The sequence below is a fragment of the Simochromis diagramma genome, unplaced genomic scaffold, assembly GCF_900408965.1.
Source record: "Simochromis diagramma unplaced genomic scaffold, fSimDia1.1 OVJJ01000776.1, whole genome shotgun sequence".
Classification (NCBI taxonomy): Eukaryota; Metazoa; Chordata; class Actinopteri; order Cichliformes; family Cichlidae; genus Simochromis; species Simochromis diagramma.
This window is the reverse complement of record NW_024387296.1, coordinates 525,888-546,043: the sequence shown is the minus strand read 5'-3', so window position 1 is coordinate 546,043 and position 20,156 is coordinate 525,888. Positions and strand designations below refer to the sequence as shown.

Here is a 20,156-nt window from a genome sequence, read left to right as displayed (position 1 = left end):
TGTTGTTAAAGATAAATTGCTGCTGGAGGAGGACCTTAAATTGGACAATTCGACAAATACCACTAGTTCTTTTGGGTTGCAGTTAACTTGGGAGGAAGGGGTGGGTCTGCCATGACTAGATGAATAACAATTATCTGGGATACATAAATTTAATAATGCATGCATATATCTCTATAAACCTGACCTGAGGGCTGCCATTTTTTTACATTAAGTTATTTCTCTTAGAAATGTTGAATCTAAATAATGAATGTGTTACAGTTAAAGTGAAACACTGATCAGTGTAAATGGCTCATTGGGACACAGAAACCTTTAAATTAAACCTGATCACCTGATATCGAGTGTCAAACAATATCAAAGCTGTAAAAGATGTTTACAGTCAGAATTTATAAAACTATGATTGTAAATAAATTCAAACAAGTGAGCTTTTCTCTTTGTGCTGAATATCAACACTGTGATTTCTTAGACTGTAAGCTTTACTTTAGCACAACCAGTTGTAGAAGCCGTCACTCCAAATGCCTTTTGATAACAAGAAAAAAAGACCTTTTCAGTACACGGCCTGAAGTTCTTCTCCGACATCTTCTGCCATCAGCTTTGTCTGCTGGTTTGAAGACAATAAACCACAAAAAGATGATTTAGTCACTTTGTCTGCATCATGCAGCTCGAATGTGTCGTGCAACGATGTTGAATAGCTGTCGTTATCCCTCTGCTGTGTCAGTAGGATTGTACTGTACAGCATCTCATTGATATGTGAGGAATGATAATGTAACACGATAACAGACTTACATCATTAAAACATAAAGGACAGGAGATATTTAGATATTTTTATATTTATATTACATTTTATAGCTGACGGATATTACTAAATAGATAGAATTTACTAAATAGCTGGATGAACATGAAAAATATGTCTATAATAACAAATGCCCATGAGAGCCAGTAGAATTAATTCAACTGGACACTCAAACGACGTCCTTAAATGCTCTTTAAGTGGCAGAACAGATAAACAAACAGTTAATTGCTTACTTGAGATGAAATCTGCTCAGCTACTTTGAAAACAGCTTCTAACTGGTTCCTCCTTTAACAGGATGACTGCTCAGGGGTAAGGCCATCATGCAGTCCAGCAACCTTTATGGTTCTGCTTTGATTCACCAGGAACTATTAGGGAAACCTTCCAGCGCCTCCTGTGAAAGACACAGGCATAAACACATACATTTATTAACATGTTCCACAGTCTTCCAGTTTGATTTTCTCATCCTGTGGACAACAACGTACATGGATGCAGGTTTATTGTTAACTTTTGTAAGGTTTATTTACTGAACATATCCAGCTGCAGCTCCACTGTGATCCTGAACTGGATAAGCACTTAAGAAAATGTGTCAATAAATGGACATACATCAACTTACTATATTTATCCAAACAGACGGGACCAATAATGCTTCACTGAGTTAGAGACTTTAACGTCTCTTCTATGTAAGAATGTCTCGTGCTGATAGACCTGCAAACTTGACAACAAAGGTTTTTCAGACTGCATGTAGCTGTCCTCTATGTCAGCTAACACATTTACATTCATGTCACACTTATTTCTGCTTTCCCATTTTATAATTATTACTTACATTTTGATTAGATACCTTGAGTTTGTAAATGATCAGATTACATAATTGGAATACAATGTATCCAATTCAAGGTCGCGGGAGGATGAAGCCTATCCCAGCTGATACAGGACAAAGACAGGCTGCCAGTTTATCGCAGGGCTAACACGATATGTGTAACAGAAAATCCACTTAAATGTTTGATATTTCTTATAATAATCATAATTATGACTATTATTTAAAGGTTTCTTTATAAATACATTTTGATTTTTTATAACCTCTAAAATATAAACCTGAGCCGTTTCAGATTCTGACCTCTGACCTCACTGCAGCTCCCTCTTGGAAGTACGTCTGCTTCTTGTCTTCCCCCAGTGTTGACCGCCTGCCCTTGATATCACGTACTGTACCTGAGGAACAAAAAAGGACAAACACTTCCCTTCATTTAAGAAGTACATTCATACAGAGGTAATCTATGGAAACACACTAGTTCACCCTTTGGGAGGAATCAGTTCCTGTGAAACATTTCTGTATATGAACATCATGTGGAGAATGAATGAAATGAGTTCTTCCGGTGACTCAGCAGTCCCACACTGACAAATGAAATCTAGTTAAACTATTAAGCATATTTGCTCTTCTGAAATCTGTGTTAAACAACAACAAACATAAATTAGTAACAAAAATACAGCTGAGCAGAGGCTTTACAAACCACCAGCAGCCATAATGCTAAATTTTAATCTTCAAATGTTTCTGAGCCGTCTTCAACCTGCTTTTAGCACATTAAAGTCCCACAGTCAATGCAGCCTGACTCAATCCTAGATGTTCAGCACACAGAGACACAGAGGTGCCGTTTAAAGTTTAGTGATAACCTGAGTCACTGATCATTTGCAGTATTACAGAGTCTGGCAGTCTTTGCATGATGTCCACGTCACTGTAAGTTTCTAGCTGACTCTCAGGTGTGACAGGTGTGCCAGCAGGAAAGAGTAATAATAACCTGCATCCTGAGGTTTGTCATGCAGGATTAAAGGAGCCAGGCTTTGTTCACACAGCTAGGATTGTATTTTACACTGACCCTGGGTCAGTATAAGTATCATACAGTTTAAACGAAGCACTGAAACTTGCACATATTTATTACAGATGCACTGAAGCTAATCGAGATATTTGCTGTCAATCTGTGGCTGCGATTAATCACTTTACTGGAAACTTTATTAACTAGTAACTTCATCAGTCATGACAGAAGCTAATATTTCTGTGCTAACATCGTTTAACCAGTAACAGCTTTACTCCAATATAAGCTAACGTTTACACCGTAACTTTAAGCTAGCACCATAAAGACGGTAAAACACGTAATAATATCTACAAATGCATCTTAAAGCTGTTATATTAGCACTCGGTGTATTACTAAGATAACCACATTAACATTACTGACACTCGCTGACTTTTAATAGTCATTCTATAAATGCTGTCCGTTTAAATGGTCTTACCTGTACACACTGCATATCCACCGGATTGCAGCCAGAGTGGATTCTGGAGTCTTCCACGCTCCTGTTAGTGATCCTCCATCTGGATGGATGAGAACAACCTTCTGAACAATCTAGCAGGAGATGGCCCATATCTATGGGACTGATTTGTGCTAATAACGCCCATTGTATGGACTGATAACAGCCGAATTTTGTGTATTTTTGCACCCCTAATATATATATATATATATATATATATATATATATATATATATATATATATATAGGGAGAAAAGGAAAAGGAGGTGTGATATACTGTTCTGAATGATTCAATATTTCGCGTGTCTGTTTGAGACATTGCTATTGTTCTAAATAAAGTTTATTACAAAAAAGAAAATCTCACCTTTTAGTCCTACAGCGCAGCGTAAGCACACGTCACTCCAACGCGATTTTTCTTAGAAAACGAAGGTGTGGAGTTTGAACGAGTGGCTGAAAAACAAATATTTTATCTTTATTTAAACCTTAAATTAAAGCTCATGTAGTCAGTTTTAAAACTCTCGTTCTGTTATTAACTGAAAATACCAACAGACTCAAACTTTTAGAACAAACTAAGGGTTAGATCGTCAAAAACAGAAAACACGGAAATGTCTGCGTCGCTCTGCTCGACTTTGCTGATTTGTCGGTGTCTTCGTGTTTGTCTCTGCAGGTGAGGTTTATAAACCAAACGGTGTTTCCCTCTGAGATGAAGAGGAATAAACATCAGTCTGGTTTACATGTTACTTCCCAAACATTTAGTTTCAGAGTGTCTGTTTACATGTAGTTTCATATTGAATCAGTTTGTCTGTTTGTGTGTAAACGTCATGAGGTTCGGAGAAGTGAATTTACCCGCTTGGTTAGCGGTGCAGTTTCCAGCACAGAGACAAAGAAGTGTAATGTGTTGTAGTTTCAGGAGTCAGCATACAGCCAGAGGCCGATCTACAGAGGTGGAGTGGCATGTGCCACCTTAAAATGATCTCTTGCCACCTCTAGTGCCACAGATTATTTTAGGGTGGCACATGCCACCGCAGCGATTTCCTAATGTTGTAAACCTGCTCAACATTTGGCAACAAAGCCCTTTCTGATTCTGATTCTGATTCTCTGTAGATCTGTCCCAATGTTTTAAATGGTTGTACAAAAAAAAAAACGTCAGAATCATTGTTTACATTTCAAGGCATTCTACAGATAATATGTGTAAAGAAATGCCTCTATATAAAGCTTTTTGTTCAGTGTATACAAACAGCTGTAGCTCCATAAAGGCAGCATGCAGAGACTCACAGTGTCTTATAATGAGAGGCTGCTTTCTCTCACACATTATGTTCACTTTCACTTATTTCACTGTATAAGTGTTTATATACTGTCATCCACAGTAATGTACTCATTTATTCTAGATACTGTTAGAGGCAGCATCCCTTCAACCCTCTGAGTTTCCGACTTAAAATTAAACTAACTTTGACCCTGTATAAGATTTGGGAGCTTTAACAAAAAAAGCACTACTCAAATTCTATGCAGCGAAAAATAAGTAGGTAAATAAAAATAAAATAACAGCACAATTGACTGTATGAAGACATCTTGTTAATGCAGAGTGATAATGATTATTACTGACTTTTGTGTCAGTAATAACAGATTAAGGTCAGATCTCTTTATTGGTGGGGTGCAGTGGTACTGTGTGATATTAACAGCATTTACTGTCATAATGATCACGTGTGTACTTTAGCATTAATAAAAAATAAAAATAATATTTTTTTGATTCCTTTTTTTTAATGTATATCGTGCACGGATGTATTATAATTTAATAGATGTGCATACACTCCTCACTCCATCTGGCTGCTGAAGTAGTGATCAGTTGCACTTTGACCTTTAACCTCTCTGCTCTGTTTTTTTTCTCTTTCAGAACAAAAAAGCATCACAGCTCAATCTGGACAGGACGTCACTCTGCCATGTCGAGCTCCAAATAACAACATCATCATAGGTGTAGAGTGGAACAGAGCTGACCTGGAGACACAATATGTGCTTTTTTACAGAGATAACCTGTTTGATCCAGATGAACAGCATCCATCTTTTAAGGACCGGGTGGGTCTGCAGGACAGACAGATGAAGGATGGAGACGTGTCTTTGATTCTGAAGAATGTGACGATTAATGACACTGGAACATACGAGTGTCGTGTCAAGACAGAAAAAAAACGTAGAGAGAATCAATCAATTGTAATCAAAGAACCAATTTTAAATGAAAACGCATTCAGCAGCATCACACTGATTGTCGTTCCTCCAGGTGAGTGAGTAGAGTTGAGTGTGTGTGTGATCAGAGGTGAAGCTGCTTCCTGGTTGTTGATGTTTGTTTCTAAAGATGTTGTTGATGAGACTTTGTAGAAAGCAGCTGGTCTGAGTGATGTGATCAGAGTGCAGCAGATAATGTCTGACAGCAGTTTGAAGAGGAAATGGATTCTGTTCTGTTCTTCACTCATCACCTACCTGACACCTCACACCTGTTTCTCACCTGCAGGTCAGACAGGAGGAGACAACAAAGATGAAGGTGGAAGGAAGGAGGATGGATCTGTTGGACTGATCGTCGGTCTGTCAGTTTCTGCTGTGCTTCTTGTTGCTGCTGCTGCTGTTGGATTTTTAATCTACAGAAAACATAAACAGCAGAGTCAGGATCCATTGTAGCCTCCTGAGTAATTGCAGCATATTTGAAATGTCTTTAGTGTTTTTGATGATGATGATGTTTGGTAAGAGAAGCCTGCATCACTACGGTAAAATGCAGAATGGAGTTCAACTGCCCAATATGCAAATTAAAAAAAGAAATACAAGCAGGTTGAGAACCAGGAGCTGCTGATCTGTCAGCCTGAGACTGGCAACAATTAAAAAAATAACACAGATATTCTTTAAAATCTGTGGGTTTAGACTCTACATGATGACGTCCTGCAAGAATAAACATTCATTTTATTCTCTAGGTTAATAAGATAAGATGCTGCCTATTAGATTAAGTTTAAGATTTTACAACATTTTTACATGTAATTTATTTCGACCTTTGAGCAGGTTTTTGTAAAACTATACATAATAATAATTGTTAGTTTTTAGCAGTAGTAAGATTACACTCTTACATCCTAAACCAAGTTTTATTTCATTATATTTTGCTATGAAAAGTGGAAGTAGGTGCAGCGATATACTGAAACAAGCACACATGTAAATGCAGCAGATAAGGTGAAACCAGAGTTTGTACAGTTCTAATAAGCAGAAAGTCTGTATTTAGTATGACTGCCTTTATTCTTCAGCACAGCCTGAACTCGCTCAGGCAGCTTTCCTGTATTTCAGTAGTCTTCAGGAATAGTTCTCCAGGATATTCAAAGCTTTTCTTTGGATGTTTCTGCCTTTTGTTCTCTGCTAAGATGATCCCACACTCCTTAATTAATGTTGCGCTCTGGGCTCTGGGGAGGCCGATGCATGACTCATAGTTTTCCACTGTGTGTTTTTCTCTCCAGTTATGCTTTTACTACATGGTCGATGGATATGGTTTAGATTTACTGCAAATGCAGTTTGTTTGGGATCATTGTTATGCTGAGTAATGAATTTAACTTCAGTCAAATACTTTCTTGATGGTATATTGCATCGTGGATCAAATTCTAATATACTGTAAACTCAGAGATTAAGCGGGTGTTAAAGACAGGGTGATTAGTTTATGTAAAATGTAGTTTGTTGTTGTTCTGGTTTACGTGCTGAAAATGGTTTTATTTGTGTATGTGTTAGACTTGTACATAGTTCAACATATATGGATCAAATAATGTTGAATCCTGGATATGGATTTGTAAGCAATGAAATTTGAAATAAGGGGGTGGGAACAGGAAAAGTGTAAACTTCATCCTACTCCTTTTCGAGCACACATATTCTGTAGACATAGATATTTACATGACAAGTTTCTTTTTTTTCTCTTGTTATTTCAATTATATTTGCATGTTTGAAATAAAATGATATCTATCTATAATCTTGTGTTTATTGAATCATAATTCCATCATTTTTAACAAGATCTCCAACACTACTGCCTGAAATGCAGCTCCAAACCTTGACAGACTCTCCATCCTGTTTTACAAGAGGTGTAGAGATGAATATTTAAACCAAAACTTTCAAATGTGATTAGACTTCAGCACGCAGTAAATGAATCGTCTGAAGGTCCAGATGCATCTCTTGTCCTCTGTCAGGTCTTTGCTGGGTTTGGGGCGATGGTGGCTCAGGAGTTGGGAGTTCGCCTTTAAATGGGAAGGTTGCTGGTTCGAGCCCCGGCTTGGACAGTCTCAGTCGTTGTGTCCTTGGGCGAGACACTTCACCTGTTGCCTACTGGTGGTGGTCAGAGGGCCCGGTGGCGCCAGTGTCCGGCAGCTTCGCCTCTGTCAGTGTGCCCCAGGGTGGCTGTGGCTACAATGTAGCTGCCATCACCAGTGTGTGTGAATGGGTGGATGACTGGATGTGTAAAGCGCTTTTGGGGTCCTTAGGGACTAGTAAAGCGCTATATAAATACAGGCCATTTACCATTTTGTTTCTAGTTCTTAAGGACATGACTTTCAGAAACAGGCCTGCTGCATCTTCTTTTGTCCTACTCTTGTTCAGTTTCCACAGTAATTTTAAGGACGCACTTCACATGATGCCAAGATATACCAAGTTTTTGGGGATTCAATTGTCTAGTGCAAATATATTACTTTATATCTATGCAACTGTGCTATTTCTGGAAATAAATTGTGTGTTTTTGTGACTGGTACTAATAACAAAGTGCCCAAGTTGTCTGTTGTGTTTAGACACACACTGGTTCAGCAGTGGAGCTGCTTAAATGATTCATAGGTCACTGTTAAGTGTCTTTGCAAACACAGAAAAAAAATATCTTTGAAATTGTTCAAGTAAGAAGAATTGGACTGAAAATGAGTGAAGATTTTTTGTGACAATCAAACAAATTCTCATATAGAGATCAGCTGTTACAGAGTAATTACAGGCACAGAACACAAACACTGTGAAGCTCTGTGGATTATAGACGATGGATCATTAGTTGTATAATGTCCGGGATCAATTTGCTACCTGTAATTAAGTCATTATGAAATCAAACCAAAGAAAGAAATATTTTCCAAGTAGCTGCAGAGTCAGATGTTGCCTCTCTTATTACTAAAGTTTAAACCTTTGAGTCTGTTTGTTACTTTGAATATGTCAAACGTCATTTACATATTGTTTATTTATTTTTTATGTGTGTTTGCTTGTTTATTGTTAATAAAGCTTTGCAAACATCGTTACTAAATATTTTAGTCTTCATTGAATGTCTATGTTGCTTTTTCTGAGCTGTTGAACCTGCGGATGCAGATTTTGTCTGAGCTGGAATCAGACAATAAAAAAAATAAAATAAAACCACTGATTTCTCAGGAAGAGCAAACGTTACCAAGAATAACATTCAAATAATCCTGATTAATGCAGTACACTGAGAGATGATTCTAAAGTTTACATTTAGGTCCAAATGTATTTGGATATTGACGTAAATTTTGGTTTTTGGTTTTTTGTTCTCAATGAAGCTGAAACAAGCCATCCTTAAGATTCGAACACCGAAAAAAAAAACATCTGATAAATTGCTAAAATATTAGGCGTTGCAAAATCTATCATACTGAGAAGGAAAGGTGAGGAGGTAGGTGTGTTGATATCCAGATCTACCATAAAGTGAAGACTGCATGGAAGTAAATAAAAAGGGTTCACTGAAAGTGAAAGTGGTGAAACCACTCACAAGCCTCAAGAACAGAATGGCTAAATTGGACTTTGCTAAAAAAAAAAAAAGAAAAAAAAACATGAAAAAAGCAAAGTTCTGGAAAGACATTCTTTGAACAGATGAAACCAAGGTCAACCTCTATGATGGTAAGAAAAAGTATGGGGAAGGTGTGAAACAGTTAATGATCCAAAGCAAACCACATCAACTGTAAGACACGGCTGAGGCTGAGGGTTGGGCGTACAGTACATGGCTGTCAGTGGCACTGGTACTCTAGTGTTTGCTGATGTGACACAGGACAGAAGCAGCTGTATGAATTCTGAGGTGTTCAGAGACATGTTGTCTGCTCAAATCCTTCTAAATCCAGTCACTTCGATTGGGCGGTGTTTCATAATACAGATGGATAACACAGTCAAAGCAACCCAGGAGTTTATTAAAGCAAAGAAGTGGAATATTCTTGAATGTTCAAGTCAGTCACCTTAACCCAACTGAGCGTTTCACTTGTTGAAGACTACATTTCAGACAGAAAGTCACACAAACAAACAGCAACTGAAATTGTACAGTAAAGGTTTGGGAAAGCATTAAAAGGGAGGAAACACAGCATCTGGTGTCATCCAGGAATTCAAGACTTCATTGTCAGCAAAGGATTTTCAACTAAGTATTAGAAATTAACATTTTATTTTAAGTTATTTAATTCGTCCAATTACTTTTGAGATCCTAAAATCAAAGGATTGCGTTCAAAAGTGCTTGATTTCCTCACATTTTTATGCAATCTTTCTGCTAAGCCCAGCTTAGCCCAGAATTAAAGCTGAAAGTCTGCATTTCAACTTCACCTAAGTTGTACTGTATAAAGAAATCAAGATGGAGGATTGCTGACTGAGTCAAAATCTGCTTTGACGTTTCTGTGAATAAATTCAAGTAATGTTCCTCCCCTAATGCTTTACTCTATGATTGACTCTGTTTTTTAAAAACAACATAAATCTTTTAACTGGGGAAACAAAAAACAAGTCAAACAGATTTTCAGTGTTAGGTTTGACCTTTGACCTTGTGAAAAGACAACATTGAAAGTCCATCCCACTGCCTCAGGTTCATCAGACCATCCCTGCCCTTATGAGTGTTAGTTGGCTTGAAGTTGAGACTTTTAGCTGCTTAAAAATAATTTTAAAAATTAAAAAGGATTAAAAAGAGATAAAAGAAACTTTATGGAAAACACAAAACCCTCACTCACAGGTACATACCTGTACGCCCATCCCCCGGACACCAAGAACCACCAATGCACCAACGATGGAGGGCACAAGCCACCAGCAGGGAGTGTGGTCGGGGGACATAGGCCCCCACACACGGTGGGCCCTGAGATGTTCCCAGACAGGTGGAGTCTAAGACCCGACCTGACACATAGACAAACAGGCACACACAGATACAAACATGCATTCCCACCCTCATGCACACATATACAAATACTCGGCACTCACGCAATGTGGAAACAAACAGAACTGGACACTGTGCACACACTCACACTCCCCAAATATCCTCTATAGCCCAGGTCCAGGTACCTTCGTCCCCAGAGGAGCAATCCGCCCCTAGACCCAGGAGATGTTACCGTTTTCCCTGGGGTGGAGTCAAGCAGACCGCCCCTGGTCCTGCAGCAGCAGAGAGGCCAAGCATCCCAGACCACGACCAGACAGCCAACTTTTCCTCCCAGCCCCCCGCCCCGATCATCTACTAGAACAGGTCATCTTGGTGGCTTGGGTGGCTGTAGCTCAGGTGGCAGAGCAGGTCAGCCACTAATCAGAAGGTCGGTGGTTCGATCCCAGGCTGCCTCCTGGCTGCATGCCAAATATCCTTGGGCAAGATACTAACCCCATGTTTGCCTACTGGCGGTGGTCAGAGGGCCCGGTGGCGCCAGTGTCTGGCAGCCTCGCCTCTGTCAGTGCGCCCCAGGGTGGCTGTGGCTACAATGTAGCTTGCCATCGCCTGTGTGTGAATGTGTGTATGACTGAATGTAGTGTGAAGCGCTTTGGGGTCCTTAGTGACTAGAAAAGCGCTATACAAATGCAGGCCATTTACCATCTACTAATCACAAGGTTGGTGGTTTGATCCCTGCCTGTGCCTGTATCCTTGGGCAAGATACCAACCCCAAGTTCAGTTCCACCCTTAAATAAAAACCACTGCAGAAAAAAAGCACCTAAATGTATGTTGATGACACAAGTTGTATAAAGCAGTCTGAATGCTCAAGTAGAAAACACTATATAAGAACCATTTACTAGAGTTGGTCATTACTCAGAAGTGCAACATTAATGCAGAACTTGAAACAGAAACATATAAAGTCAGGTTACAGCCTGACTGCTCATCACTGCTTCTCTTACCTGTTGAAGTTCAGGGTCTGGCTGCTGGGCTTCATTCACTCAGCTTTAATGTCACTCTGGGTTCTTGGCTAGCTTAGCGCTAGCATGTTGTCTGTGCAGGTGCTTGCAAAGAGCTGAAGTTGTGTTTGCAGCATAATGCAGTTGTTTCTGTCCTGGAAGCATTTTTTACCTCACCATCGGATACTTTTATGGAATAAAAATAAAAGTGACGTCCAGACTGCTGCACTATGTTGCTTATTCAGCACAGTAACTGAAATCAGCTGATTGCAACCAAAGCACATAAAGCGTGTTTGTTTGTTTGATGTTTCTGACTTGCGTAGAGAAACCTAAGGAACCTTTGTAACACAAATCATGACAGAATTGTAACTGTAATGTGATTATTAAATGTAGTAAAGGATTGAGTTACTGACAAATATATTGTGATCACAGGTTACTTTGCAGGTGTTGTGTTGATCAGCAGAGTACAGACTGTAAGCTGAAAGAACTTTTTCTGCTGAATGTGATTATTAAATATATTCACAGTACTCTGTCGACACACTGTTTATCACCCTACACAGTTTCATTATCATCTTAAGAACATATATAAGTGAAGATAATTTTTATCCACAGTTAAATGCAAATGCTCAACATGTTAATTCTCTAATAAGCTGTGAAAGCATCACTGATGATCTGCTTGTATCCATGTTAGTGTTTAAAGTGCAACATCTCCCTCTAGTGGCCATATATGAACCATGTGTGAGGATGGTGTTAATGTAAAATGTGAATCATAGTGTTCCAGTCAGTCATCAGTGTGTCTCTGCACAGCTGTAATTAAAATGTGTTCAGAGGGCCTCAGTGTCTGAATGGTTCCAGTTCAGCTCCATAACAGCAGCGTCCCTGGTTTGATTCCTGTGTTTCAGCTCATATCTGCCTCTCTCACTGAGGGGACGTCCACACACACACTGACCTCACTGTGTTTAAACCAATAGAAAGCTGGTGCTCAGAGGAAGAGGGCGGGCTTTACTTGGTGTCAGTGACAGAAATGAAAAAAAGCTCAAATGAGTGAGAAGGACGATGAAGGAAACATCTGTGCTGTGTCTGCTCTGTAAGTAGAATCTCTGTGTTTGTTTGAATTCTTCTACTTCATTTAACTTTCACTTGTAATTCACTCCTTATATGAACACAGCTGGACAGCAGACATATGACTTTAATGGGTTATTAAATGTAACAGAGTGTTTATAGTCACAGTATAAACAGTGCACATAAATATAATAAACCACCCATTATGTTCATATCTCAGGTACAATGATGATGTTCATTGGTCTGTTTGAAACAAGACATGTTTAGTTAACCAAAAGATTTCAATAAACACTATTTTTTTAATCCCATTATTAACTCCATTAGTAAAAAAATCCACACAAAAATTAGTGCAGTGGTTTGTCTCTCACAGATCATGGTTCAGTCAGGATATATCACTAGTTTCTCGTAAGAAATGTACATTAAAACAATGTATATTGAAATGACTTGCATATAAAATATATTTGTTTTTCATGATGTTGATTTTTTAATATATTTTGTATAACATTTTATTTTTTTGGAAGAGTTATAGTTGCCAGCTTGGCACTTGTGTCTCAATTAGAAAATTGATTTATCGTGTGAAAATATTAAGTCTTTTTTAATAGAGCGGAGGGCAATATTGGTTGCAGTGGTTTGTCAGCTGTTTGTGTGGAGTTGTTCTTTATGTTCACCTCAAATCAACCTGAGTGTCATTTCTCTTTAGTTCTGATCTCACTGCTGAGCTGCTCAACAAACCAAGGTCAGTAACCTTCTTCTGTCACAGTTTAAACCTGAGAAATGCTCACTGATATGACCTGATTGGGTTCATGTTTCACAATGGATATCTCATATAAACTGATGAGATAAATGATAAAGCACAGCTCACTTTTCATACTTGTGTTATGTCTAACATATCATATTTTTTTTAACCCTCACAGCTCGTCTGACTGTGAGTCCCAGCAGCTCTCAGTTCTTTAAAGGAGACTTTGTGTCTCTGAGCTGTGAGGAGGACGACAGCTCTGCTGGATGGACTCTGAGGAGAAACACAAGCACACGGCAGAGGACTCAGTGTGGAGATGGGTGGGGGAGAATAGCTGGTTCTTCCTGTAACATCAGTATAACAGCACCTCACGACAGTGGAGTTTACTGGTGTGAGTCCAGAGAGGGTCCCATCAGTAACATGGTTAACCTGACAGTCACTGGTAAGCTGAGTGTGTGGAGTTAGTGTTGATGAAGCTGTGTGTAAATGGATGAAATGCTGTAGTTTGTCTCTGTGTTGAGGTGGATCAGTGATCCTGCAGAGTCCTGTCCTCCCTGTGATGGAGGGAGATGACGTCACTCTGCTCTGTAAAACAAAGACCACTCCCTCCAACCTCCCAGCTGCTTTCTATAAAGATGGCTCCCTCATCAGGAAGCAGCCTACAGGTCACATGACCATCCAGCATGTTTCCAGGTCTGATGAAGGCCTCTACAAGTGTGACATCAGCGGTCATGGAGAGTCTCCATCCAGCTGGATCACTGTCACAGGTGACACACTCACCTGTCTGTGTTTCTGCAGCTTTCAACATTCACAATGTGACGACAACTTAATGACTGTGTTTGCTTTATTTTAGGGGAACACACCACCACACCTCCACCTACATCCACACCTCCTCCTGGTTCCACCCACATCACTCTTCCTCCATCACTCTCTCTTCCTGTTCTCTCTGTGTTGTCATGTGTTGGATCAGTGTGTGTTGTGGTTCTACTGGTGTTACTGGTTCCACTGGTGAGACGATGTGTTCACAGGAAACCTGAAGGTGAGACTCAGACTTCCTGATCTTTCATTTCTGAGTTTGTTTAGTAGAATAAAGTTCACATTCATTAAGATCACAGTAACAACGTTCTCAAATATAATCTCTGTTTAGATATTTAATATATGTTATTCTCCGTTTTCTATCTTTTCCAAGAAGAAGATGGAGAAGATGAGATCATACACAGTACCATCAAAATATCAAATCATCCACAACAGCCAATCAAACCAAGAAGAGGTATTGTTGCTTTCTCTTTCTCGCTGAATGTGAGGTCAAAGGTCTGTTTGTAAAATTCACCTAGTAAGCAAAAACATGATGATTCCCACACCTCTGCTCCCAAACAGCCAGTCAACAGCTGAAACAGGAAACATGTGACTCTGGCTCTTCATAAGTGTCATCTCACTGTTGTCATAGTGTCATAGTGAATCTAGAGGTCAGTGTAGTTACTGTTCATGTTGCATTACTGTGTTCATCATATAAACCAAGTGGGAGAGTTGGTTTGTTTAATCTTCTGATGAACATGTGACATATTTCACCTCTATGTCGCAGAAGTATCACTTACATATGCAAGAGTTATGATTGCTTCATATATGAAATGTATATTTGGTTCAAATGTGACACAACTGCAGTTTTCCTTTAGGCCCAGTTTGACTTTAACTGATGGTGTCGGAGCTCTGACTGGGGCCAAATGTATTTGATGTCTGAGTTTTAATACAGTTTATTGTCTCAGCGAGGTGTTCCTGGTTAGTCTTACAATAGTGTTCATGTTGTGAGAACATGTTTGCTTTGTGCTCTGTGGTGAAGAGTGTCAGTCTGCAGTGGAAAACGTGTCAGCTTTGTGGTCGTCCACCTGCATCTTTCTCAGAAACAGCCTCCAGTTCTTTGTGGTCACTCAGTGTTTCTCAGCAGAGGTGTTAAGATGAGAAAAAAACACAGAACATCATTAAAGTTGTGGTTATTGTAAAGTAATGCATTTTTGTGCAAACTAATAAGAACTAAGGTCCACTGAGATCTCACAGAGGCTCAGTGCAGGACAAATTTTCTGGTCTTCATGAGCTAAAAATCATTATTTTCTGTCTTTTTGATGCAAGATTACAAATTATAAAAATGTTTTAGCCTTCTTTAGCTCCTGTGTAATAACATCTGAACTGTTGTACCTGCAGTGATTTTAATAGTTTACTCTGCAGACATTTATTCAGCTGTGGTCTACTCAGCAGTGAGAACTGAAGACGTCGGTTATGGACAAACAACCATCAGAACAAGGAGGCCCAGGTACAGCTGCTCTTCAGCCCAGTATTAAGGCAAAATATGTAACAGACATGCTGGTCCCCTGTGTCCATTTCAAAAAAGACAACTGTGCAACTAAGTACCCAGAAATGTACTTTATACATTATTTATTCACTACTGATTTCTGTCCTTTAAATATTTTATCTCCCCCTCGCTGATAATGGAACGTCTGCTTGCGTGCCCATTTTATGTTTTGGAGAGGCAAAGCGTGAAATAGACACAGTGGGTCGGCTTTGCCATGATATCAGGTTGGCTCTTTAATGTTGGACACAGACAAGCTAGCTACTCACCCTGTTTCCAACCATCATCATCAAGTTAAGCTAACCAAACCACATCAGTGTATTCCAGGTGAAGTCAGAATTTGCAAGTTTCCAGTTTAAATTATTATGTCAAATTTTGAACATGTATACAGCAATGCAACAGCTTTTAAGCTTAAAAACAGCTATTGGTCATTTTTCTAGCTCTACTTTGCTAATAAATAAAACAACTTGTGTTTTCCTTCAATTCACTAACTTTACTGGTGTAACGAACTCAATTGTTGTTGTTTTTTTGAGTGTCCTCAAACCTCTGACATCCAACAGTTTGTCAGTCTGAACTTATTATTATTATTATTATTATTATTCTGTTTTAGCACCTGCTAGAAGCCAGAGTTCTAAGCAATCTGAAAAGAAAGAACAAAAGAACAAAGAAAGTACAAAAGAAAAAATAAAGAGTCTCAGGGGATAATATTCTTCATGAGGACACTGCAGAAGAAGTTAAATCTCTGCTTTGCCTTCTTAACCACACGTTCAGGCTCTTGTTGTTGTAAAATCCCAGAAACTGGACGTCTGTGACATTTTCCACACAGTTCCTGCTGATAATTACGTGCTTAATCACAGTGAAGTCCATGGTCCTGTCTCGTGTCTGGACATTTTGGGGACCAAGTTGTTGTCTTTAAAGCACTGAGACAGTCGCTGGGTAGACTCATTGTCCCCAGAAATGACACCGTCCACCGTGAGTCAACTACAAATCTGATGAATGTGTTGCTGGGCGCAGTGATATGAGAAGAAAGTATGGAGCAGGGTGCTCAGCACAGCTGTAGAGGTCTGAGGTCATACTCTCACCCTCTTTGTGCATCCTGATGGGAAGCCGTCGATACAAAGTCATAATATGTGGCGTCATTTTCACAAAAAAATAAAATTCTCTAATAATAAGACGGAAACTTTGCTTAAATATGAGAGCGAAGCTGGAAGCAGCAAATCATTCATCTTTTAAAATGTGACTTAATGCACTTGCTTAACAAATTGTTGCAGCTCTGTGGGCTCCAGGCTCAGTTCTGTGAACCAAACAGGCACCTAAAGTGTGATTTGTATCTGAACTGGTTCCCAGTAAAGTCTGAACTGGGACTGTGTGTGATGCAGAGAGGTTTCCTGTTGTTTGAACTGTGTGTGTTTGTGTTCAGACTTTAAACCAGAGCCAGACGTCGTCTACTCTTCACTGAAGTAGTCCACCAGTCCAACCACTGACGTCCAGCTGCTGGTTTCTAACTGGTCCCCCCAGCACCTCAGACCAGAGGAGATCGACAAAATGATAAAACATTTGTTATTGTTTTGCATTTTGCAGCAAAATCATTAATGAAATGCATCCAACTCTTACAAAAAACTGCTTTGTTTGTGGTAAGAGTGCAGTTTATTGGCATCAGCAGAAACTAGAAGATTTATGATTTCTAAATTCATTATAACGCAACAAAAAAGTTTTATTATTATTTTTTTAAATAAACTATGGAAGCACTGATTATTTGCTTGTATCCATGTTAATATATGAAGTAAACCATCTCCCTCTAGTGGCCATATATAAACCATGCGAGAGGATGGATTTAATCTAATACGTGAATCATAGTGTTCCAGTTGGTCATCATTGTGTCTACACTGAAAAAAAAGGGATTGGCCAACTCTTGGATTTACGTAAGCATCTTGCGTGTATTTAACATAAGTGCCTCATGCTTTAAAGTTAAGTGTAACTATATAGTGTAGAAACTACATGATATGCAGAGAGGCTAGATTAAATTGTTCATATCATGTTCGAGTGAAGTAAGTCAATAACTTACTGCGACACCGCACAGGATTTCAGTCTCGCACGCTTTGGATCGTGGTTTCAGGAAGGCATCCATCTCAGTCAAATCGAGCAACTGCCTCTAAGTAAATTGGGTGGTTGTTGCATTAAAAAAGTCTAACTTGTAATTTAAACACAATAATTTCATGTTTCTATGAATGTAATTAAATCATGAAGAATCTGTACGAAATTCAACAACTTAATTTGTTCTTGTTGAGATGACATGATACAATCTAGTAAGAGTGGTTAGTTGCTGAACTCATGAAATTCACAAGATCGCACGAGATGTCAAACTGCAGGAAAATCACTGGAGTTATAAGAGGCAGACAACTACACACACACCACATGTATGCTATTGCTATTTATTGTGGTTTAACCTGTCAAGGACAAAAATGTACAAAAGAATTCTGCATCAAGCCTTGAAATCATAGCTTTCCTCCTTTTCAGACTTTTCCTCCTTTTGTCAAGTCTGGATTGGTGGCATGGTGGTTAGTGCTGTTGCTTCAGGTTAAGAAGGTCCTGGGTTCAAATCCACAATCTGGCTAGTTTGCACTGGGTTCTCTTTGGATATTCTGGTTTTGTCCCACAGTTAAAAGTCAAGCAGTTGTTAGAATTAGGTTAATTAGTGATTCTAAATTACCTGTGAATGTAAGTGCAAATGGTGGTTTGTGATAGACTTGTGAGTTGTCCTGCCTTGTAACCTATCACTTCAGGGTTATTTCCCAGCCCCCCTGCACCAGAATAAGGTTAGGAGGATGGTAGCTATTGTAGATCCATTCAGTCTTTATGGTAACCAGACTCTAGACTTTGTTGAACATTATGTAATATGAAGACAACATGTAGTATTTAAGTGACCAAGTAGTGCTGGGGTAAAAGTTATTGAATAGTGTTGAAATAAAATGACAAAATTGTGAAGGATTAAAATATTCCAACATACTTCATCTAAACATGTTTCAATCGTGTTTTATGAACACAAAATGCACATGTTTATTACATATGAAAAAGTTGTGTTGATTTAACTCAATTGTTTAAGTTTCTGCCAAAGCAAAAAATTTGTGTGCAACCAATGTCCACTATTGAATCAAGTAAATCCAACATGGCCTTTTTTTCAGTGTACACAGCTTTGGTTGTAATGTTACAGTCTGAGACAACACTGGCATCTCATGTTTTCTGACAGTTACATTTTAGACACTGAATCAAATAAATGAAAAAGCAACAACAACATGTATAAAAACACCTTTTAGGATGAAGGTAATAGGATATAAAATTTGAATAATAATGATCAGTCTCTGCACAGTTCTAATTTTCCAGTTGGAACTCATGGTGGTAGTGTTGTTATCCTGGATCAACACGATTAAACACGATTAAAACACGATTAAAAGTAAAATTCTTTAGAGCTGATTTAAAACCAGTCTACTGACTAATGGAGAGATGTATATCTGTCATGGAAATTTTCTGTAATAAAGTCTGCAACAAGTTGTGGTCAAGTTATTTATTACTGCATGCAGGAGAAAGGACACACACATCAAAACACCCCAGGTTCGCAGTAATGAGCATTCTAACCTTGGGGTGTCACAGCTAGGGATGGGTATTGATAAGATTTTCACGATTCCGATTCCATTTTCGATTCTGTTTAACGATTCGATTCTTTATCGATTCTCTTATCGATTCTTTTTAAAAAAGGAGACCACTAAGGTCGATTAGCTTAGAACTTTGTTTTATATCTTCTCTTTGAACAAGATAGAAATTTAGGAGTAACATGGCCTTACAAACCCAACAGTGAGATCTTAAGAGATCCACAGCCTACGGCTCTTCAATGGGGTGTCACAGGGTCCCCAGGAAAAAACATTGTAAATGTAAAATAATAAAATAAATATTCTTCTGTAGCAATAACAAAGCATAACATAAATTATTCAGTAGCAATTACACAAGAATATCCAGTAATGTCCCTGCCTACAATTAAACACATTGACTTACTGAAAATTGGGGGCATCTGCTGTGGCAAATGGGTTCAAGCCAGTGTTGCCAACTTAGCGACTTTGTCGCTATATTTAGCGAGTTTTCAGACCCCTTAGCGACTTTTTTTCTAAAAAAAAGTCGCTAAAAAAAGACGTGAAAGCGCGTATCGCTTTTACTCTCAACAAGCAGTGGGTGCTGTAACGCAGTCAGTTCTTCTTTTACTCTTATGCTGTTTTGTGGATCACAAGGTTTAAAACTACTTATAAACACACACACAAAGTAACTCCACCAGAGTGCCTATTTCGGGTCACTTTTGCCGGTCCAAGCCCGGGTAAAGGAGCAGGATTGGAATTGTGACATTAAAAAAAACAATAATTGCTAAAATAAATTTAATTTGTAGTTCTAAATAAACTCTAAATGCATTTTGGACGTTTTTTACTCACTTTATGTCTCTTCCACGATGTTATTTCTCTCTCCAACAACATAGGTTACAATTAGATTAGCATGACCAATCATGCAAATTAGGCAATGACGTCATTTAGCGACTTCTAGCGACTTTTAGGACAACCAATAGCGATTTTCCTTACTGAGGAGTTGGCAACACTGGTTCAAGCCTTTTACCACAAACGTAGTCACTGCTCGGTGACATTCGTCTATCCTGGCCTGAAAGGAGACGCTACCGGTAGACTGCAGCGAGAACTGCCAGCATCTGAGCCAGCCAGACTCTGTCTGTCTCATCATGGTCACCTAAATGCACAGTAATGGCAGGTTTTGTAATAAGGCAGATCGCGCTAACATAATATGCACTGTCAGTT

The 20,156-nt window shown here is 38.9% G+C and overlaps 1 protein-coding gene and 1 long non-coding RNA gene across 4 annotated transcripts in view; one reads left to right on the top strand and one right to left on the bottom strand.

Annotated features, from left to right (window-relative positions):
• The window catches only part of LOC120716468 (CD226 antigen-like), a 31,797-nt gene extending 14,612 nt beyond the window's left edge, over positions 1–17,185 (top strand). The window contains exons 4-7 of one of the 2 annotated variants that reach the window (XM_040004009.1): positions 13,825–14,010; positions 14,164–14,241; positions 15,192–15,276; positions 16,733–17,185. In XM_040004009.1, the coding sequence (XP_039859943.1) occupies positions 13,825–14,010; positions 14,164–14,241; positions 15,192–15,276; positions 16,733–16,739 (356 nt within the window). In that variant the 3' untranslated portion in view covers positions 16,740–17,185. Of the gene's footprint in view, positions 1–4,976; positions 5,355–5,585; positions 6,801–13,824; positions 14,011–14,163; positions 14,242–15,191; positions 15,277–16,732 lie in introns of those variants that run through there. The other variant, XM_040004008.1, reaches the window with a different exon arrangement.
• Positions 313–3,121, bottom strand: LOC120716482. Of its 2 annotated transcripts, none has more exons than XR_005691931.1 (4): positions 3,071–3,121; positions 1,905–1,996; positions 1,024–1,181; positions 313–595 (listed from the first exon to the last, which is right to left on the bottom strand). It is a non-coding gene; the product is annotated as an uncharacterized LOC120716482 (long non-coding RNA). The 2 variants fall into 2 exon arrangements; XR_005691930.1 differs by having other exon boundaries at positions 315–598.
• Positions 17,186–20,156: the final 2,971 nt, after the last annotated feature.